At 32.3% G+C, this 23821-nt stretch overlaps 1 protein-coding gene and 1 long non-coding RNA gene across 3 annotated transcripts; both read left to right on the top strand.

The window, feature by feature from the left end:
• The first annotated feature begins 555 nt into the window (after positions 1-555).
• LOC140861696 (rust resistance kinase Lr10-like) lies at positions 556-3907 on the top strand. The gene is made up of 4 exons (XM_073264713.1): positions 556-583; positions 973-1794; positions 1944-1970; positions 2209-3907. The coding sequence occupies exons 1-4, from the start codon at positions 556-558 to the stop codon at positions 3327-3329; spliced, it is 1998 nt and encodes a 665-aa protein (XP_073120814.1). The 3' UTR covers positions 3330-3907.
• A 726-nt stretch (positions 3908-4633) lies between these two features.
• LOC140894376 (uncharacterized) lies at positions 4634-5425 on the top strand. Of its 2 annotated transcripts, XR_012153806.1 has the most exons (3): positions 4635-4697; positions 4801-4833; positions 5278-5425. It is a non-coding gene; the product is annotated as an uncharacterized lncRNA (long non-coding RNA). The 2 variants fall into 2 exon arrangements; XR_012153807.1 differs by lacking the exon at positions 5278-5425 and having other exon boundaries at positions 4634-4697; positions 4801-5128.
• The last annotated feature ends 18396 nt before the right edge of the window (positions 5426-23821 follow it).

Here is a 23821-nt window from a genome sequence, read left to right as displayed (position 1 = left end):
AATTTGCAGTTTTCCTTTAATTATATGGAAAATTTGACGATTTAACTAGTTTGTCCGACACCTTCCTTGATAGGGGACCATGTACATTTTCCCACCAAAAGTAACGGTGAGACATATTTATGATCCGACCAATATACTGTCCAAAATATTAATTTTTATTGTAAAATTATCATTTTTTTGTTATGTTATGAAAAAATATTGTGTAACATAGACTGATTTGAGTGAAAATAATAATTTTTATGTCAATAATATATTTTCACTACATTTATTGAGTGGGTCGAAGAGACCATTGTACGGGAGACTTACATTATTTTATTTTTCCATGTCATTCAATGCATTAGCACATTACACATGAAAAAACAATTGTAGCCTCTTAAAAACCAATATTTGGATTATAATTCCATTCTTGCCTCTTTGGATATTTGGCCAACATATCTTGAAGTTTATACTCAACGGGACAAAAACAGAAACAGGCATAAGATGCCCATCTTCCCCGTCGTTATAGTTTTGGTATCTGTTATCCCGAGAAAATATTTCCACCCGAGCCCGTTTATAATGGGTCTACCAGATATGACCAGGGCTGGTATTTTATGGGCCGACTTGGGCTGGGCCTAATAGGCCGCATGCATCTTTTTCGAGTTCAGGTAGGACTCTGATATATATGAGATAAACATGGATCTTTTCAAATATTCCTGAGATATAGATAAGCTTACAAAGGACCAATGGATGAAGAGTCCTAGTCCAAGACATGTTATAATTCTACTAGGTAACTTATTATTCTTTCCCTATAAATACAGGTATTGTTATGATTCATTATTGATAATTCATTATTCATCCCTTACTCTTCATTATTCATCACACATTCACTCTCACTTTTATATTCACGCACTCATATCTCTCAGTTTTCGCATTAATCATACCCTCTGCCTTCAAGACACTGTTTTCGCATTAATCATACCCTCTGCCTTCAAGACACTGACTTAGGCATCGGAGGGGTCACGCCGAAAACACTTTCGGCGCCCCTTGACCTAGCTGTTGCTTGCGCAGATTTCATTGATACCCGATCCGACCTACTCTATAAAGGAATTGGAGGATCCATTCTACCAGACCAAACCCGGAGGAAAAAATCGACATCATCAGTATCATTCTTTCCATTGTTCGGAGCTGGAATCGACGATGATTGTCTGCCTATCAGATGCAGGAAACATGGCCCCAAAATTCAGTTTCCCTTCAGGCACAAATATCTGCAACCACAACACTGTGGTTATGGTCCTGGTTTTGATTTATATTGCGACCATGAGAAAAATGAAACGGTGATTGAACTGCCATTCTCAGCAAAGGTTATGGTTCAGGAAATTGATTATCAACTTCAAACAGTTCATATTTATGATCCAGAACGATGTCTTCTTCAAAAGATGCTAAATCTTTCCGCCTCCCCATTCCAACTCCTGAATTACTACCCATTAAGTGACTATATACTGTTCAATTGTTCTGCCTCACAAAGTTATTTATCTCAAAATATTCCTTGTTATAGTGATTCCAAACACCAAGCTTTCGCTGTTTCGATTGACTCTTTTGCTAACGATTATCCGTATTTATTGATTTCATGCACCAAGCTTCATCAAATTTCATCCGTTTCATGGGATATGATATATGGACAAGACCTCACGTTGAATTGGTCTAAACCAGCATGTGGCCACTGTGAATCTCAAGGAAAATTGTGCAGCTTCAAAAATTATACAAGAGGCCATCATCATTTTAAGTATGTTAACAAACCAGCTGATACAAAGAACGGTATTTACTCTTCTGTTTTTTAAATGTAAATCTAAAGTTAGGGGATATTAATTGAGTGCAGGTCACCTTTAAAGAGAATTGCCAAGTTTTTAACTATCTAAAGTTTGCTAAACGTTTCTTATGCCTTGATTGTTTACGGTCTTCTGCAGATCGATCAAACACAGCGAGGATGGCAGGTAAAAAAAAGTCGTTCCCAGCTATTTGTAAAAGATATAGCCCCGTTTGATATCAAAAGCCAGGCCAAAAAAATATCTTTTTTTTTTAAAAAAAAAGTGCTTTTTTGGTTAATAAGATATTTGAATGACCAAATAAGTTCTTAAAAAAACACTTTTTTAAGTAAAAAAAAAAGCTTTTTCAAAAGCCAAAAATTATAGCTAAAAAAACACTTATTTACCTGTCTTTATATTTCCGTAGGTGCAACCTTGGGCTCTTTTCTTTCTGCTTTGATTCTAGCAGCTCTCTACCTTCTTTACAGCTCAATTCGAACAAACAAAGAAAATCAAGAGAAGATTGAAAATTTTTTGGAAGATTACAGAGCTCTTAAACCCACTAGATTCTCTTACGCTGATGTAAGGAAGATGACCAATGAGTTTGGTGAAAAATTGGGTCAGGGGAGTTACGGTATTGTTTATAAAGGAATACTTTCCAGTGAAATTTCTGTTGCAGTGAAGGTCCTCCATAATTTTCAGGGAAATGGTGAGGAATTCATAAATGAAGTGGGTACGATTGGAAAAATTCATCACGTCAATGTTGTCCGCTTGGTGGGCTTTTGTGCTGATGGATTTAAACGAGCTCTCATTTACCAATTTCTACCAAACGAATCTCTGGAGAAGTTCATCTTCCAAGAGGGCCGTAAGAAAAATCCCCTTGGTTTGATGAGGCTTCAGGATATAGCTTTGGGGATAGCCAAAGGGATCGAGTATCTTCACGAGGGATGCGACAAACAGATCCTTCACTTCGATATCAAGCCACATAACATCTTGTTAGATGGGAATTTCAATCCAAAGATCTGTGATTTTGGCCTTGCTAAGCTGTGTTCTAAGGAACAAAGTGCCGTATCAATGACAGCTGCGAGGGGGACGATGGGATACATAGCACCTGAGATGTTGTCTAGGACATTTGGCAGAGTATCCTATAAGTCGGATGTTTATAGTTTCGGAATGCTGTTGCTTGAAATGGTTGGAGGGAGGAAGAACGTGGATCATTCGGTAAATAACAGTCAAATGTACTTTCCTCAATGGATTTATGATCATTTAAATCAAGGAGATGACATATTAATGCATGCTGAGGAAGAAGGTGATGAAAGTAAGGTGGCAAGGAAGCTTACAATTGTTGGACTTTGGTGCATTCAGTGGTATCCAGCAGATCGTCCATCCATGAAAGCAGTAGCGCAGATGCTGGAACGAGATCGAGACAATCTCGTTATGCCACCAAATCCATTTCCACTCACGAATGACACAAACTCTGTTGCGAGAATACCTGGAAGACGTTATCAATATCAACCAGAGTTGGAAATCATATCAGAGACAAAGTAAATACTTAATATTTGTGTAAGAGAAAGTGTTTGCATTTGAAAAGTGTATGCTTACTTAGGACAGACTAATGACTTTCCTAAATTTTGGTTTCCTTACTAACGTGCAGCTGCTAATCCACATTTGGCAGTATTTAAACTTTTAAATACTCCGTGATTGTTGCTGCTAATGACAGGCTAGTCAACAAACTTTTATCAAGAAAGATTACTCTTTTTAGGCCAAGAAGCTGACAGCAATTCGCCACACCAAACATCTAAAATTCCCAGAAAATATTTGTGCATTAATGAGAAAATTGATCAATGAGAGTATGAGTCCCTACCCGACGCATCAAAGGTTTACATCTCAACATGTAAAATTAATATTATAGTGTTAGATGTCTTGCTAGAGTAATAACCCGTAAGATAGGCTGAATTAAACCGGGAAAAATTACCATTTTGGCACTCCTTCAAACAGTTTAGATAACCCTTTTTGGCAACCCGGGAAATTTACCGCAGCAGATTAGTAGTTCGTGAGACGAAAATTGTAAGGCCCGGAATTATTTGATTTAATCCGAGATAATTTAATTTTAATCCGAGTATATTTAATTTGGGAATATTTAGAGTTTCGATTTAAATTCTAATATTCTTAAATTATTTAGGATTGAAATTGAATTAAAATAAGGGCCGAGGACTGAATTGCAATTTCTGAGGTTTCTAAGGGCTAAAATTCAAATAAGCTGAATTTATCAAAATCTTATTTGATTTATCAGCTTGTATACGTGTTAATATCAGATTTCATTCAGAAAATATTGCAGATGAAAGCCGAGACCTTTCTTTTCTTTTGATTTCCGATTTTCAAAACCCCGTAACTTTTGATCCGATTGTTCGATTTTGATTCTGAAATTAGTTCTGGAATCCTTGCGACGAGGACTTCGTTTTGGTGTAAGTTTCTATTTATTTCGGCATGTTTTGAAGATTGAAAGATTTCAGAAATCGGATTTTTATGCCTTGAGCATGTTCTTGAACGTTTTTACTTTGTATATTCAAAACCGAATCGACGAATGACTATCGTTTGTGTTTGTTATGATTTCCAGCAGGTGTTTCGACTTGTATAGCTTATGATTATGCTGGTTTTCGATGGTTTATGACTGAGATGAATTAATTAGAAGTTGCATATGAAGTTAGAATGATTTCGATATTATGTCGGTTACCAATTTATAATCGCTATGCCGTCAATTCATGTTTTGAGACCGTTTTGATAGCTTATGATTGAGTTGAGATGTTCTTTGAGATGTTGTTGATGTTGTAACATTTATATTCTTCAATTTCAGACTAGTTTTGAAGGCTAACGACTTAAGAACTCTGATTTCAAACCGAAGAAGAAGAAGTCGAGGTTTGAAGTGATTTTAATTGAAGATCTAATGTGATTTTGAATCGATTCTGAAATGATAGATTTGAACGAAGTTTGATATGAATGTTTTGATGTTATGTTTCAGATTTAAAGCGTTCAAAACCCAGAAAATACGAAGGTATAAGACGACATCGCAAGTCAGGAATTTGAAACTCAAGAATGAAGCTTCTTGAGTTGTCCCGCCAAAATCATATATTTGGTCATTGTTTGATTTATTTGTTTGATGTTGTCGATCCATATCAGGTAGTAGATCTTTAAATTCGATTTGATATGATGTTAGAATTGATTCTATTGCCAAGGTCTGAGGTGACCTTATTTTTGAGTCAGATATGACAATGATAGATGGATATCCATATCAAGATCAGTTACGAATCTTGATGACAACGACGTTATATGAATCAATTTTTGATCGATATATGCGTTATTTGCTCTACTGTTGAGTCGATTATGGTTAGAGTTGATATGATTTATTTAACGCTTTATATGTCGATTATACTGGGAACGAATTCTCACCGGAGTTTATCCGGCTGTTGCTTTGTTTTGTATGTATGCATGGCAACAGAGGGGGCTGGAGCTAGTCAGATACGACATTGACAGCACGGGAGAGAGTTTAGCACGTGAGAACTCGGGTTTTAGTTAAAGTTGTGTTGTCTAGAAACATCAAACATGTTAGAACTCTTTTGGTTTGAAGTTCATGTACTAGACTTGATGTAGTTGTGCTTTGTATCACCTTTTGAATGATCTGTTTGATGTAATAAATGCATGGATTTATGCTTGAAACTTCATATATGTATATATGCTTGATCCAGATTTGTTAAATCATGATTTGAGTTGGTTTTTGGTCGATTTTGGATTGAATTTTCAACTTGACAGCAAAATGGATTCTGCAGAATTTTCGAGCAGGGATGGCCGCTCGATCGGTTGAATTGCACCGATCGAGTGAGGCCTGGTTTATCCAAAACAGAAAAATTAAAACTTTGTGCCCGATCAATCGGTTGATTTTAACTGATCGAGCGAGGCCAAAAATGATGCAGACCCGAAAGCTTGGATTTCCAGCTCGCTCGATCGACTGAGTTTGCCCGATCGAGCGAGGTGTTGAGTTTTAAAAAAAAAAGAAAATTTTTGGTTTGAGTATTCTTTTGTGTATGATTAATTGTTAATTAATCGTTAATTGCACTAAAATGAGATTAGCAACCCGAGGTCCCCACAAAAATCAAGAAACTTGAATGACTCAAGCACCATCAAGTAATGGCAGGGGCTATGCTAGTATGCTACACCGGTGCAGCATTTGCCATTTATTGGCCTGGGACCCACACAATTTTGTGTGGGTCCCGGGCCAATGAATGGCCAAGATCCCACCGGGTGAAGCACACCCGATGGAGCATAGCCCGAGCCTCAAGTAATCTTCCTTGTACGTTTGTCCCTTGAGAACACAGAGTGATGCTGGTGCATTAAATACCTTTCCACAGGTCTTCGGAACCCAGGTAAAAACGTGCAAAACCTAATATTTGAAAGATAAATATTTAACCATAAAAAATAAAATATTTAAAATTTCGTATTGACTTTAAACAATCTGAACTTTCTACCCGAATTTTTCATTCATTTTTTTCCCAAATAAACCTGATGAAAATGAGTTTAAAAATAGTTTTGTGAAAAAAAAGGGGGAATTGAAGAAGATGAACTTGATAGTTTATTCCTTTTTTTGAGAATTCACAATATTTAATTAAATTTATCATGTTTATATATTAATTAATGCTTTGTTTTGTTTGATATAATTAAATTTGTCACCGTATTAAATATAAAATAAAATAAATTAATTAAAGCTACTCACATTTATAATAAAAAATAAAACTAATAATAATTAAAATTACAATAATCTATTTGTTTTATTTTTTTTAGATGTATAGTTGTTGAGAGTTTTATACTTGAATCTTAAATTTATTTCGATAAATGCGGATTATGTTTTTATATTTACTTTGAAATAATTATCTTTGACTCACTATATTGATGAATTTAATTTATAATACTTACCTTTATTGAAACTTCAAATTATCCATAAAATTTATGTTTCATTTAATTTTCCCTTAATAGTTGATACTAATTTTTCATCAAATGTCCATGTAATTATGTTTCAACAAAATGTTCTTTCTCTAATAATTTTTTTTCCCTTATATTCACAGTAGATTAAATATACATTAGTTTTTTATAATAATTTCAATGAAAAATATTTTTTTGTCAAACATATATTCACTTTTAATGTGTCATTTTTTTAGATTTCCTAAGAATGATGAAGAAAATGTCCATACGATTAACAAAGAAAAATACGATTTAATTAAAGGCAATGTAGAAAATCCATAACGAAAAACTTTGTCATTCTAGTCACACTTTTAGTGGTATAATAGATTAAATATATATATTCTCTTATATTTCTTATAATGAAAGTATATTTTTATTATCAAATATATAATCATTTTTTCAATTCATTGTTTTTTGTAGATTTTCTAAGAATCATGTTTCAACAAAATGTTATTTCTCAAATATATATATTTTCATCGTCAAATATCTATTCAGTTTTGACGTATCATTGTTTTCAAATTTTTTATAATTACGTTGCAAGAAAATGTTAATTTTTTATTAAAAATAAAACATTATTTTGATCCTCACATGCTTTGATTTTCCTATAGCGCTAGTTTAAGCGCTATTGCGCTTGCATTTGCGCTGATGCTGTGTTGCGAAGAAATTGGAGCAGAAAAATTCTTGCTCGAGCGCGTGTTTTTGCCGGTCGAACGAGGTGAAAAATTATTTGAGGCAGAAGTTGTCTCGCTCGAGCGGGATTTTCTACCGCTCGAGCGAGTGATTGCGAATAAAAAAATTTATATTTTTGGGAATTAAAAATCTTATTTTGGGGGCTTTATTTCGTGAGCTTTTCAAGTCATATAAATAGAAGACTAGAGAGCATTAAAAAGAAAATCACATGCAGAGATAGAGAGGCGGCTAGGTTTTTCTTCTCTATTCTCAAATTTATTTTTTCCTTTAATTTTTCTTAATAATTCATGAATATTAGTGGCTAAGTTTAATTCTTGGTTGAGGAAGACGAATCCTTGAAGTTTATTTATCTCGTGAGATTTTGATTTTCATTGTTTGATTTTTATTTGAGTATCAAGAGTTGTTTGGAATCAATTGATATGCTTGTGTGTTTGATTATTGGTTTGATCACCTAATGATTTTTCATAAAATCTAAAGCTAAATTAGATATCAAATCCGTAATTATTTGATCCCTCTAATTTGTGAAGCAACTATGATTAATAATTTTCGCTTATGAATTTGTTAATTATATGTGTTGTCAAGATTCATTAATCTCACTAGTTTGAATGCTACCTTAGATTTAAATCTTAATCGCTTGTATTTTGGTTAATTTATCGATAAGGGTTAATTTAGAACACTTATGTCTAATTAACTAAGATTAAGGTGAGATAGAAATTAAATTTTTAATGATGAATATTCAAATGTGAATTAATTATTTTTAGAGAATCGATAATCGAGTGAATAATTTCAAGGGCGTAGTCGACCAATACCAAGACGTGTTTTAGTTGATTGTTTCGCTAAAATTTTCTTCTTGCATGCTAGTTGGTAAAATTCATTTTGATTTGCTTTAAATTTTTTGTAGTTAATTTCAAAATCTAAAAAATCCCTTTTATTTATTTTTAGTATTTTTAAGAACACGATAAATTTCGCTTTCCTTGTGAGAATGATCCCTACTCTTGCTACTAGATGTTTATTTAGTTGAACCGAGTTGGGTTAATTTGAGCGTGATACAACTAAGCGTGTGAGGACCTCAGTTCTAATCATCTAGTCTAAATTTAATCATTCAATAAGCAACCAATAAGCCAAGAATTTTTATTTTTTTTGCAGCGCGGATTACGTATAAAAAAAAGCTAAAAAATTCAACCGCCTAGGCGGCCGAGGCGGTAAACAGTCACGGACCGCCCCGCCACCACCTCCTGACATTTACAACACTGTATTTTGCTATCGTGAGATTTTGTATTTAATGTATTGTGAGATTTTGATAAATTAAAATCTTGTATTAAATTTTTTATGTTGTGAGATTTGATGCACAAATTTCGTTGTGCATGTAGCATCACTCATTAAAATTTATATTTTAAAAATATATTATATATATAATACTAAATACTTTTAAATTTCAGGGGGGGAGGATCACCTACTTTCAGAACCATGTAGGTCCACCACTGACTATTGAACTCAAGAAAAAATTGCAATGGACTTAGATAATGTTCGAGCCTAAGAGCTTCTCCAATCAGACACCAATTTGGCATAATACGCCAAATTGGCGCTTGAATTGGAGCTCCAACCCAGCGCTATTTTTGGCGCTGGGTTGGCGTATTGCTACAGTGTTGCACCAAATTTGGTGCAACACTGTAGCAACGCTATCCCTCCCCCCGTTTTTTTTTTGTTTTTTCTTTCTATTTTTTTATTATAATAAATATTAAGATTTTTTATTAATAATTTAATTATATTATTATATAAAATTTTAATTATTTATTTTAAAATTTTAATTTATTCAATAATAAACTAAATTTACATTTTGATTTATTCAGATTATTTTTACGTGTGATTTTAATGTTTTTAATAGTTAATTATTTATATTCAATTAATTAAGAAGTTTAAGTATTTAAATAACGAAATTAAATTTTTGAATTTTAAAAAAAATATCTCCTAAAATAGATTTAATTTAAAGTTTTAATTCATCAATATTTCTAATTAATATCTATATAGAAATTATTTTAGGTATTATTGATATTTTAATTATGGTGTTTAAAAATATTTTGTGGAATAAATTAGTTGTTGTGAATAAAATAATAGAAAATATTCCGAGAATATTCTTTTTAGTGTAAAATTTAGAGTTAATGGGTTGGAGATGAGTTTTGAATTTGGTGCAAAAATTACACTATTTTGAAGTTAGTGTGACACCAAGATAGCGTAATGGGTTGGAGATGGCCTAATATACTATGTATGTGTTACAACGGGTGCTAATAATATAAATTAAATAATAAGTGAAAAATAAAACAAAAATATTTATTTTTTTTTATACAGAACAATTATATTCCATCAAGTAAATTAATTATTTTTTTGATAAATCAAATTAATTTATGTTTATGTTTAAATGAACAAACATCCAATGTAAGTTACATTCAAATTAAATACTTCAACATAAAAAGTTTTCTCTCATTTTTTTTTTTTTCAGATTTTGACAATTATAGAACTAGGCCCCGTTTGGTATCCTTGATAAATCCGGGATTGTTTTATAAGCCCATGTTTGTCTTAATTTTTGAGCTTAGATATGGACCTGGATTGATAGAAGACCACATTAGCACTTTGATAACCCATCCACCTCTTTTTTCATGGATTAAATTTGTCTCATTGATTACACAAATAATTTACAAAACTATCCCTTCAATAATTGATGGGTTTGAGGAAGAAGATTTGGGTGAGAAAGGAGGGTATTTTGGTCCACCTAAATAATATATACTAACTTATCTCACCTTTAAAAACCATACCAAACATAAAAATAAAATATCAATACATACATATCTTCCATTATCATCAACCACTTATCAATCAATCTTCTAGTCAAGAGTTATCTCATCCTTGTATCAAAAGGAACCTAAATGTATCAACTTTTCAAAATTCTTGGAAGTAAAACAAAATTTTCATTCATCCAATGAAATTTCTTATATATATTTCTTCAAAGTAAAAGTTAATTATAGAAATATAACCCAATGTTCTAACTTCTAAGTTGAATTTATAGAAAATCAAAAGGATAAAATTTAGGAAATAAATATAACAAAGTTAAAAAAAACACACAATATTAACGAGATTGGGCTCGTAAAACTTTTTTTGAAAAATACACACAAATTAAAATATTAAAATAATATATAAGGAAAATATTAACCTATTAATTTTCTATCGACATATTTATTCACGTAAAACTTTTGGGAATGTGGACGTGCTAGGTGCGAATGCACCAATTTGTGTTAAAGAAAAATGTAAATTGCAAACGAACGACTATAAATTCTAAATTAGGTATGTATTAAAATATTTTAGCGATAAAAAATTAAAAAATTACGAGATATTCGATAGAGTATTAAATTTATTTAATTATCAAATATTTAATCGGATCTTCTATCGCTAGTTTAAAGATGAAAAATAAATTTAATACTCTATCATCTCTCAATTTTGTAATTTGATAGCTAAAATAGTTTGTTTGCAACATTAAAAAATAAGTGATTATGAATTTTTTTCTGAATTTTTTTTTTATAATCATTTATTTGTAAAAGTTGCAAAGACTATCTAAATATATATCTAATACATGTATAAATCATAAACTTTATCATTTATGATAGTAGTTTAAAAAGACCAATAACATTAAAAAAAATCCAATTGATTTAAAATAAATTTCACTATAAATGGTAGATTTTACTATGTCAAATATCCATAATAGTACGAAAAAGTAAATATTAAAAAGAATTTAATAAAAAAATTGGCTAAAGATATTCCATCTTCTATATTTTATTTCACAAAACAAAATATTTATAAACTGATAGATATGTCAATTTCAAAACAATTCAAAGTAAAATATAATTATCAGATATAGACCAGACCGTATTAGTATTTTTTTTATAAAAAAATCTGGGTTAGAGATTGATCCAAGTATCCAACCGATTTTTACGTACAATCAAACGGGATAAAAAATAAAAATTTGAATCCGGGACAGACATTAGAGATTCTGCCGACATAACAGCCTATCATGAATTCGGATTGCAAATCCCGGATTGTGATATTTCTTATCACAAGATTTGCAGTATGCTTTATGCGATGAGGAAAAAGAATACATAAAAAAGAGTAATTTTCATTAAAAGGTACATAAAGTGGTCAAACGTACCAATATGTACCTGCTGCACGTGGAAATATAATTGCACTGTTATCCGTATTTATTGACCACGTCACCTAATCTTTATTAAAATAAGTATTTTTCCCCCCAAACTATTGTGACATGAGTCAGTTTTATATGGGTTAATTGCATTAATCTCTTCCGTGAAAAGTCTAATAATCATAAAACCCCCTAAGAAATATTAATAGGCTAATGAATCCCTCAGTTTTTTAAAATGTAGCACATTTTACCCCTATATTATACAAACTCGGGCACATTTATACCCTCTCATAGGGGTTTTTATGCTAATTTTTTTATAACATAGGGTCTAACATGCTATTAATTTTACACAGGGTGTTTTATGCCTTTTAGACTTTTCACAGGGGGTGTGGATGTAATTAGCCCGTTTTATATGTGACTGGTTTTAATTTAGACTTAAATATAGTTTACCCATCACATACAAAATCTACCGATTTTATTTATTTTCTGCGAATTGAGAATAAGATTTTGGTCCTAAATTATTTTTGATCTTTTATGAAAGCCAAAACACCAACGACTTTCGGATATTTCTATGTGGTGAATTTCATTCCATGTAATTGGCTAAAGCAGAGCCCAACCACTTTTGCAGCTTTTATCAGGTTTTTCGTGCACGGATATTTCTATTGATCCAAGGGCTTAGCTTCACCAGGTATAACACACCCGGTGGAGCATAGTCTCACCCGTATAGCTAGCTAGCTAGGTTGGCAAATGCAGGAGTCAGAGTCACACCCGCTTTCTTGGCTTGGGATTTTGTATGGGTCTCGGGCCAATGAAGAGCAGATGCTGCACCGGGTGAAGGACACCCGGTGTGGCATAGGCCCTCCCCGCTTTCTTCTATCAGAGCTGCCAATATTACTTGGTTGGAGAATCCAAAGGTAATTAATTAGTTATATTATATATATACCAAACATTAATTAAGTTTCCATTAAACCATAACCTTGCATGTTTCACATATATATTTTTCTTATTGTAACGTCCACGAGTCAAAGTTGTAAGAAAATACTGCTGCTAACTCTCATGTCTTATTTAATTTTTTAGAATATTAAATTAAATAGATTTTTTGTTGATTCTTATTTTAGCTTTATATATAATTACAAATATTACGACCACTAAAATAATATCAAAATCAAAAAATATTTTTAAAATACAAGTACGTACTACATCGTATACATGCATCAATGCATATGTGTGTGTTCGTTAGTTGATTTATTATTATATTTTGCGATGCTATTTACGACTAAACTATTTTAGAGTTCGAATTTTTTCAAAACATGCACATGGAAATATATTGTCTTGAGTATGCATCAGTTGCGTAGTATTGTGCAATATATAAAAATTCAAAAGAATTTCTAAGGCAAAGAGAATCTTTTGCCCTCATTTTACAAGTAAAACTCCGTCGGGGTTAAATCGAATTTGCTGGTGAAAGCTTCTCGCCTCAAGAAAGAGACTCTTTCTTGAGCTGAGAAGCTTTCACGAGCAAATCGTTTTAGCTTCAATGAAGTTACACTTCTCAATCAGGGAAAAATGGAAGTACTACTGTTTTTGGTTGGGTTTGGGTTATGTTTGAGCCATGGAATGATCTTTGATTGTTTCTTGGAGTTTGAAAATTTGAAGCTCTTCATGTTGGTGGTTTTTGTGCAAATTTGAAAATTTATTGGGCATGGTGATTAAGGGCTGCCGTGGCTAGGTTCTTGAGCACCCATTGTAGTGTTTTGGTTGTGTTTAGAGTGGTTTGAATGGGTGGAGGTTTGGTTGAGAAGTGTAGGCTTGTTGTGCTTGAATCGGGTCATTGGTGGCTGAGTTCGAACCAGGGTTAGTTCCGGGGCTATGTGTGGTTCAAGTGATGGTCCAGGGTGTGTGCACTATGGCTGGTCCAAGGTTGGTTGAGGTTAAGGAGTGCAAATGATTGAATTGTTCCTAGGTGAGTAGTGTATATTTTTTAGTCTTTGTTGTGGGCTGTTGATATTCTGTTTAGGTTGATAGGTCCAATGGCAGGGTCCGGTTGTGGACTTGTGGGCTGGTCCAATGTCAAGTCTAGGATGTGAGGCTTCTGTCGGTTCAAGTTGGAGTCATTTTGGATAGGGGATGACCAAGTTAGGAGTGGTTTAGTCTCGGTTGGTTGGTTAACGATCTCTAAATTGGGAAAAAGCTTATGGTCAAAGTTAAATTCTTATAATGGTCAAGGGTTAAATTCTTATACTTAGGGGCAGCCATATAAATCACCTATATAGATTTCAAATGTATTTTATTGTTTAAAGAATTAAGATCATAAATTTCAAATCATCTCTAGCATATTTATATTATATTTCGTGTTAATTAGGATGAATTTCAAGTTCACTTGATAATCATTTTATTTGAAATCCATTTACTTTGTATTACTATAAATAAGAAAGATGTGAATTTAAAACTTTATCTTATTTTTTTTTCATTGTAAACAATACATAGCTTACCGTTGTGTTTGGATTGATTCATTCTTGTTCTGAACCAAATGGATACGATGAAATTGCGTAGCGGATTTGAAATCGATTTCATCCAAATCCTTTTATTAAACAAAATCTCAAAATAAAATCTTAGGTTTCATTTGGATTGAATAAAGTGGTTTTTTACATCTCAAATCCATATTATGCTTTAGCAACTGGTAACACTACAAAAATGCTCGGTGTTTAGCGACGCTTTTTAGGGTAAAAAATCGTCGCTAATTTTAAATTAACGATGCATTAGCGACTAATTTTAAATTCGTCCTTATTTTCTTCGTCGTTAGTTGTTAACGACGAAATTGAAAAAATCATCGCTATTAGCGACAATCTTCATATAAAATTCTGTCGCTAATAGCGACGATCTTCATAGATAATTGCGTCGCTAATATAGACGATCTTCATAAAACATTACGTCGCTAATTGTGACATTTTTAATATTTAAATGTCGCTAATAACGACGAAATAAATTTTTAATTTTGTCGCTATTAGCGACGTTTTATCATAATTATCGTCGCTAACACCGACGTTTTATAATAATAGTCGTCGCTAATAGGGACGATTTTTGTTTCTAAACGTCGCTAATAGCGACGAAACAATTAACATTTCGTCGCTATTAGCGACACATTTTGTGCATAAATGTCGCTAAATGCCGAAAAAATATATTCAAAAATATGCTTTGCTCTTTTAATACATTGTTTTGTATTAATTTTATAGTCCTGTTGCTTTTCGTAGTCTTCGTCATCATCCTCGGCCATACATCAGGTAGTCTTCGATCTAAACATGTTAAAATGCAATAAACATATTAAGCCATAATCTATAATTATATATATATATATAGATATTTATATATTTACATACCTACCTCAAGAAGAAGAAGAAGAAGAAGGCGGCGACGATGACAAATCAACTAAGAACACATTAATTTGTAATTTTCAAAATAAACAAATTTCATTTGCAATTGCATTTATTTATATATATATATATATATATATATATAAATTATACTACAATAATTAACACAAAATTAAAATCACTTACGAGGCAAAGGACGGCGGCGGCCGGAGCAGAGGACGACGGCCGAAAGGAAGCAAAATTTCACACTACAAACTCATTTCAAACCAAAATTTTCAATAATATTCACATAAATTTGTAGATATATATATATACACACACACACAATATTTACGTATATATATATATATATATATATATATACCTTCTTCTACAGCGGCGATGGCGGTTAGCGGTGTGGGGCGGCGAAAGCCGGAATCTTGTAAAGGACAGGCAAAGCCTTCGGGCTTGGGGCGGCGATTGGGGATGGGCGATGGGCGGGTGTAGGGAGAAAACTCAAAAATGTAAGAAGGAAATAGTGCGGCGCTGGGGTTTGAAGTGTTTATTATCTCAAAATTAGCGACGAATTTTTTTAAAATCGTCGCTATTAGCGACAGTTGTTAATTTTTTGTCGCTAATAGCGACGTTTCTTTATGAAAATAGTCGCTAATAGCGACTAAAATAAATAAAACGTCGCAACTAGAGACGTTTTCTTTATATGTCGCTAGTAGCGACACAAACATTTATCGTTGCTAATAGCGACAATTTAATCTTTTTGTCGCTAATGGTGACGATATTTAAGGCGTCGTTATTAGCGATGCATAAAAATATTTGGTCACAATCAGCGACGAAAAAAATATTTAGTCGCAATTAGCGACGTTTTGTCATTAGTTAGTCTCTAATTTTAACGACAAGTATTTATGTGTGTCGTTATTAGCGACGAATTTTATGAAGTAGTCGCTAATGTAATCCGTACACTTTTAGTGACGGTCTATTTTATTTGAAGTTCGTACTAAATAGCGACGAACATCAATAATTAAATTTGTCACATTCATTTTTAGAGACGAATATTTTATTTTAGTCGCTAAATTCAGCGAATAAAATACAAAACTTGTCGCTGAATTTGAAAATTTGGAATTAGCGACGTAGTTTTAAAAATTTATCGCTACTAGCGACGGTTTGTTACAAACTGTCGCGAATTTTAGGAACAAATTTTCAAATATCGTCGCTAATTACCATGTTTTCTTGTAGTGTAATTTAGCTAAATATTAGGAATTAGGATGAACAATTTGAAATAAATTTAGCTAAATATTAGGAATTAGGATATATGAAAGATTTGAAATCATGTATTGCTCAAGTGTATTGTTATATTTCAATGAGAACTCTCTTACACAATCATTTATTATACTTTATGCATTGCAAATCCTTCTACAAATCCAAATTCAAATACAACTCTAGAGAAGTATCTATCTATCTATCTATTGAACGAGGAACTATGGTAATAAAGTGGTGTTTAATAGCATAATATAGTTTATCTAGCTGTTATTCGCAAGATATGTTTGTATTCATAATTTATATCAATTAAATTTTGTGTATAATGATTTTTAAAGTTTATTTTATAATTTTATTTAAGTAATTTTTCCTATCCAATATTAGGATAAATTTTGGACAAGTTATGTTGATTGTGGATAATTTATGTTGGTTATACTAAAAATAGAAACTTTACACACAGCAATGCTTGTGTTCCAATGGCTAATATGAATTAACGTACAATATTGGTAAAATTTTAAATGAAAATTATACATACGATATATTAATAGAAATTAGGTAATTAACTTATTTGTAAATTATCAATAATAATATTTATCTAATTTTTACTTTTTTTTAAATTACAAAATATTATTTTATATTTATCTAAAATTTTGAATATTTAATTAACTGTATCTTCCTAAAATTAACATAAAAATTAATTGATAGTATAAAATTTATATATGTGAACTTATAATGTGTAAATGACATTAGTTTGAATGAATAAAGGTCGATATTATAAGATAAAATATAGAATTTTGTTGTTACAAATTTATTACATGAAATGGGTTAGTGGAAAGTTCATGAATCAATATTTTCCACCGGCCAAGCTTGAAAAGTTCATGAATATTTAATATTTCCACCAACCAAGCTTGCACAATTGCTTACAAATAAAACAAAAATTAAGGTACATAACCGTTTGAAGAATAGTAATGCATGCTCTCAGGTATGGGTTGACTGAGACTATAGTACTCTTAGGGCCAGTTTGGTATGGAGGATTAGCATGGGATAAAGGAAATAGTCCACCGTTTGTCTGGTTTTTCACACTACCCAAGATAACAATGGGTCCGTGAAAATGTTACTGTTGCAACGTGAAAATGGGTGAAAATAATCCCTGATGAGAGAAGGTATTATCTACACCATCTTCTACAGTGTATGTGATAGAGAGCTTCAAAGACCAAAATACCCTTTTCCCTACAAGACCCGTATAAAAACCCGAGCTGGTTAAAAAAATATGATTACTTTGGGGAGTATTTAAAAAAAAAGGGATGTTGACTTTTTTTTTTTAAAAAAAGGAAGTTGATTAAGTTAAATTAAAATTAAACCTAACAAGTTAATTAGTTAAACTAATTAACAATCCTACCAGTTTTATTTGATTATTTCCCGCAATTTGCCCTATTTTATTTTCCCCGCAAGAAAAACTTGGGGCAGTCATCTTCTTCATTTTTCTCTTCACGTGGCTGCTCCGATCCTTGAGCTGTGAAGAGGACCTAATCTATTTAAAACATTTTCTATTTCTCATTCATCTGTATTTGAAAAAACTTATCTTAGTACAAGCGCAAGTTTTCTCCATTGTTGTTGAATGTAAGCATTAATACGATTTAAGTTTTTTTTTTTTTTTTTTCATTTAGCAAGTGTGGATTAAAAAATGATGCGTTGGAATAAGCTGAGTTTGATTTTATTGGTGATCTGTAGCCCAGGAGAATTTTTTGGACGACCCAAAGAGTTTTGGGACCATGGTTAAACCGAGAACTTTCTTTTGGTCGACCATAAACTCTCTTGATAGACCATGGGTAGACCATGCTAGACCATGGGTAGACCATGGTATACCATGCTTGTAAGGCCCGAAAATATTAAGTTCTTAATTACGGGATTTAAGATTTAAATTCCGAATAAGAGAGAAAAGATGAATTTAAGAATATATGAAAATTAGAGATTTCAATTTCGGGTCAGAAATATTTAATTTGAGGATTTTTTGGATTTTAAGATTTTAATATCCGGAATTCTTAAATTAAAAAATTAAAAATATTTGAATTGATATTTATGAAATTTAAGATGTGAATTCCAATATGATAAATATCAAGAATTTAATTTGAGGATGAAATTCTAGCAAGGACCCATTTGCAAATATTGAATAGTTCAAGGACTAAAATGCGATAAGGTTTAAAATGATTTAATTTTAATCCAAAAATATTTAATTTGAGAATATTTAGAGTTTAGAATTAAATTCTAATATTCTTAAATTATTTAGGATTGAAATTGAATTAAATCGCTTGTCCGGGGACTGAATTGCAATTAGGCCAAAGTTCAGGAACCAAACTGCAAATTCCTTGCAATTTGGCTATATAAAACGTGTAATCTGATCAGATTTCAGCAAAAAAATCCAGAAGCAAACGTGAGAGGAAGAAAAAAAGGGGTTCCAAGCCATTTTGGCACTTTTAAACTCCGATATCTTTCGATTCACCCGGTAGAATTTCTGATTGAACATATATTTGCGATCACAGCTCCGAGTGCTACGTTTTGACGTAAGTTTTATGAAATTCTACCATATTTTAATTTTAAGTTATTGTTGGAATTAATATTTGATTGTATAAATGTGTTCTAGCATATACGACGATAGCATATTTAAGACGAATCGAGAAAAGATCGTCGTTTGGACATGTTTTGAATTTTTGAAAGATTTTTGATAATTCTGATTTTGAGAGTTGTGCTGGACGTGTATAAGCCAGGAAACTAACTTGAATATGAGATTGGATTAGCATTGTATAAATGTTGTGGCGTTGCGGGATTATCAATTTCAAATCGCTACGCTGTCGGTTTGATTTTTAATCCGATTTCAGCTATCGATCGGACTTAGCAATGAATATCAGATTTGATAAGATTGCTAAACATGTTAAACACTTCAGTTTCAGTTGAGAAATGAGGTATCAAAGTCGAGTCGTCCAACTCGGGAATTAGAATTTGAATAAGCTAAGAATGAGATAAGTTTGCACTTAGTTTTGGCCTTAAAGTTGAGGTGTGTTGAAGCATATGTTAATGTGAGTTCATTAGTTGATTTGCATAAATTGTTATGCCATATTTCAGATTCTTAAAGAAGCGATTCAGACTCGAGATTTAGAAGTTGAATCGATGAAGTTGAAGTTGAAAATAAGATTAGGAATGCAAACAGAAATGAAGCAACAAGAGTTGGAATAGCAAGATGGAAAGAAGAGCAGAAGTTTGATAACTTGTGATTGATCACGATTTGCACGAGTTCAGAAGTTTGAATCGAGATCGAAAGGTATGAATAAACATTAATAAGATGGGCAGAATAACTCGAGGTTGTTTCTGATTATCGAGTTGCCTAAAATCACATACCTGCATGTTTTAATATATGTTATTGTTTATGTTTACATAAATGAGATAGATTATTCAAGATAGATATCTTCTTGAATTTTCAGAATATTTATGTAAATGTTTACTTGTCTTCTTTGATTTATAGTATTTTTTGTATTTAACATGTTTTATGTATTACATGTGATACTTACAGATTTGTCGGTATCGTTGAGTGATTATATGCTCATATGATTATATGATTGATGTGTTCAAGGTGTTTTATATCATTTAATGCATACAGAACATGTTGCATTAATCTTGAACTCCAGCCTGAAAAGCACAGAGGGCAGAATGGCCTAGAGTGCAGATGACGTTTGGAGAACTGTAGTGAGTGACATGGAATGTAGATTTACTTTCAGAGTCAGATGACTCATGGCACGGAATATAGATTTATTTTCCAGAGCTAGATGACTCAGTATAGTTGCACCAAAGTCAGGGGAATTGAGATATTTATCACCACCTCGATTGGAAGAGTCGGTGGTCGGTTAAAGATTTTATTTCCCCAGGATCCCAGAACTACGATTTATTGATATCAGATTTGATAGCCTATTCCTTGGCACATGCATTGCATTTATGCATTAACCTAGAGATTTCTATGATTTAGAATATGCGTTTATAAATGCTAGCATGTTATGTTATTATATGACATTCATGATTGAATAAGTTACATGCTTAAATGATGTATATGCATGTTGTTCATACTGAGATTTATTCTCACCGGAGTTATCCGGCTTTTGCTTTGTTTGTATGTGTGCATTGCATCAGGTTTGGGGCATGAGCGAGTCAGATGTGGCTTGGATAGCTCAAGATTGAGAAAGATTAGCATGTGATGACTTCGGGCTAAGAATAGATTGCTGTCAAATGCATGTTAGAAGGTGTTGATTTAGTTTGAGCTTAGAAAACTTAGAATTGAGTTTATTGTATTGCACCTTAGAAACATGTATGCGATTATTGTTATGTCTAGATATGCATGTGTTTATGCTTCGGACATATTGAGATTATGTATGCAATTTTTCAGATTTGAAATAGCCCTAGCAACTTTGATCTTTGTTGTAGCCTTTGATAATTTTTGTAAATTTCTGCACCGACCCTTCTTTGTAGAATGAGCATAACTTTTTACTGAAAACTCCGATTAGGGTGCGGTTGGCGGAATTGGAAATCTAAGACAAAGATATACAACTGTTATGTTTATCATTTTACCAGATTCTATCCAAAACCTATGCTCGGGCGCGCCTGAAGTGGGGCGCAGGCACGCGTGGGGTTATGAAAAAAAAAAAAATTTGGTTTGAATATTCTTTTATTATATGATTAATTGTTGATTAATCGTTTATTGCCCTAAGATGAGATTAGCAACCCGAGGTTCCCACAATAGGTGGTATCAGAGCGTAAAGTCTTGGACTAAGCTAGAAGTTGAGTGAGGTAGATTGAGTCGCATGCATTGATAGTATGGCATGAGTATGCTTTACTTGCTTTACAGAATTGTATGCGACTATGATTGCTTGATTGAACACTACTTGATTTATTGAGATAAGAATTAAATGCTTATATGCTGATATGTATGCCTGATTTCTTGAATTCATTTGAATACATGAATTCGTTGCAAGCATGTAATATGTGAAAAAATATGAGTATTTGCAAGCATGTGTTCTATTCAGAAGCATAAGAGTATATGTATGTTATTTATAATCTCTGCCATATATATTGCCATATATATTGCTTCTGTTATCAAATAGGACAGACTATGCAGATAGCATCAGAACCTCAGACAGAACAGAACCGCAGATAGAACAGAACAGTGTTGATGTAAGTTTTTGAGCCGATGCACTGAGGAGTATGTGAGTTGAACAACTCCAAAGCTATTAATCATCAACTCAGAACGATACAGAATATGCTATGTCTAGAAAGGGGTTGATTTGAAAAGCTGGATCAGTTGGTCAAGAGAAGAATATTCAGATGAACATAGAATCAACTTGATTTTATATCAACTCCAAGACTTAGCAAGAAGTTGGTGAAGTTGTCAGAAGAAGTACTGAAATTGTTTGGCAGGTAAGTAAACAGAATTGTTTCTTTCCGTATATGCTAAAGAAGATAGAACAGTAGACTTTGCAGAATAGAAGCATAAGTTGATTTCACGCAAGTAATAGAAGAACGAAATCATGAACCGGTAGTACGAGGCAGAGTTGAATTTTTATTCATGCCTCTGTAGTTGTGGAAATGCTATGATCATTACCTTTACTATAACTTCCATAACAGTATAGCTATGAAGCAAGAGCTAGTGACAACAGTAGCAAAAATCGAATCAGTCTAAACGCCAGCAGAGGAAGAACTATAAGCATAGCTCCCCTAACTAAAAGGCTCAAGTTGTATCAGATAAGAATATTACAAGTAAGTGAGTTAATTCTAGTTAATCGCTTATATATTGATTGCATAGCATACATGCTATAATTCGTATCTGATGAGGCTTTATTCATCGTATTTGCTGAGAATTGGCCTTTGAGTAGATGGAATATATTTGTAAGATTAGTCATAACAGATGAAATACAGAATTGAGGAAATAAGATTGAATGTGCTGATATCAGGCGTGAGATATTAAGCTAGAATGCATTACAGATATTAATGCAATAACTGAGTATCAGTTAATAGCTGATTGAATCCGTGCACTGATAAAGCAATAGACATGACTAGCAATTTATGATATGAGTTTCAGAAAGTAGATTTTGTTATATCGGTACTGGTTATATCACATTTGACCGTGGAAGAATGTCAGTAGAAGTCTAGTTGATATATTGAACTAGTACAAAATTAACCTAGAATTGACAGCTATGTCAGTGGTTAGAATGTACAAAAATAGTTCAATTACATATTTCGACCTTTCTACGACATGAATGCAGTTCTATATAGAGTGGTGTCTAGTACGAAAGTATTATGGCAACTTGTATAGAAGTGCATTACGTGAACTAAAGAATTCTAGAAACAGCTAGAAGATTGAGTAGAAAAGAGTTATGTAGTACCGAAATGATGATTAATTCTATGACAATAAGTTACGTCGAAAAGATTATATTCGACTATTGTCAGCTAAGAATTAATAACTGAATTCATGTCACTAGAGAATAAGAAAAATCTGTTACAGTTGAGCATTATCTTCAATTTTCTTGAAGCTATTACATCATAGAAATCGTGATTCTTGAATTTCTTGATATCGATTCTGAGGTTTTTGTATTCGACCTCGATCAATTTTGATTGACACTTATTCCTTTGCTAGAGTCTGATTTGATTCATTCTTCTTGAATTTTATGATGCAAGTGAGTTGGTATCACTTAGCAAATTTTATCATTCAGAATATGTAATTTTGGATGATCTTGATTTGAGCAAGTTCCTTTGAGCTGAGATTTGAGAATTTTGATTATTTGATGTATTTATTCAGTGTATCTTGAAGTATTTGGCTCGTAACTGATATAAATTCAGATTCAGAATACTAGCAAGATTTATGGGTTTTAGATAATTTCTTGATTGATTGAGTACAGATCTGTACTTGTTGTATGTTTATGCTTGACAAATACTTAAACGATCAGAATTGTTGCGATCCAAGCTAAATTTGAATTGGTTTGGAAAGATAAAAGCAACATTGATCTTAGATCAAACAATAGAATATTGTTTGAGAACGCTAGATTAAGAGATGAGATAAGACAGCCGAGCAGAACAGATGAATTTTTCGATGACGAATCGTTTGATTATGCAAGATATTCTAGATATGGAATATCAGATTCTGAAAAAGGCATATGACAACATATTGAATATCCATTCAGTTGTCTACACATGTATGACTTACATGTAGTCATTACTTGGAAATTCATATTGGTGAAAGAAATGAAAGCAGATACGATATCATTAACATTACCAATACTAAAATTCCAGTAAAAGAAGCAGAAAATAAGAACTCAAGTGGTTTCTGTAACAAATTAGTTACATAAGAGTTGAAATAAGATTAACTTTGTGAACGACTTTGGTTCGAATCTACTTGAATTGTCATGATTTTGCAATTTAGATTGTAGTAGATATCGACAAATTCACGAATATGTTGTATTAGACATGATACAAACATAAAGCGATACTGGTTATGCATTTAG

This window comes from Henckelia pumila, chromosome 4, assembly GCF_033568475.1.
Source record: "Henckelia pumila isolate YLH828 chromosome 4, ASM3356847v2, whole genome shotgun sequence".
Taxonomy (NCBI): domain Eukaryota; kingdom Viridiplantae; phylum Streptophyta; class Magnoliopsida; order Lamiales; family Gesneriaceae; genus Henckelia; species Henckelia pumila.
Note: the sequence above shows the minus strand (reverse complement) of the source record. Positions and strands in the feature narration are given on the sequence as shown.

Coding starts and splice junctions, on each gene's coding strand:
- LOC140861696 (XM_073264713.1), top strand. CDS start 556: ATGGGTCTACCAGATATGACCAGGGCTG. Junction 584..972: donor ACCAGATATGACCAGGGCTG/GTATTTTATGGG, acceptor TCTGCCTTCAAG/ACACTGACTTAGGCATCGGA. Junction 1,971..2,208: donor AAACACAGCGAGGATGGCAG/GTAAAAAAAAGT, acceptor ATATTTCCGTAG/GTGCAACCTTGGGCTCTTTT.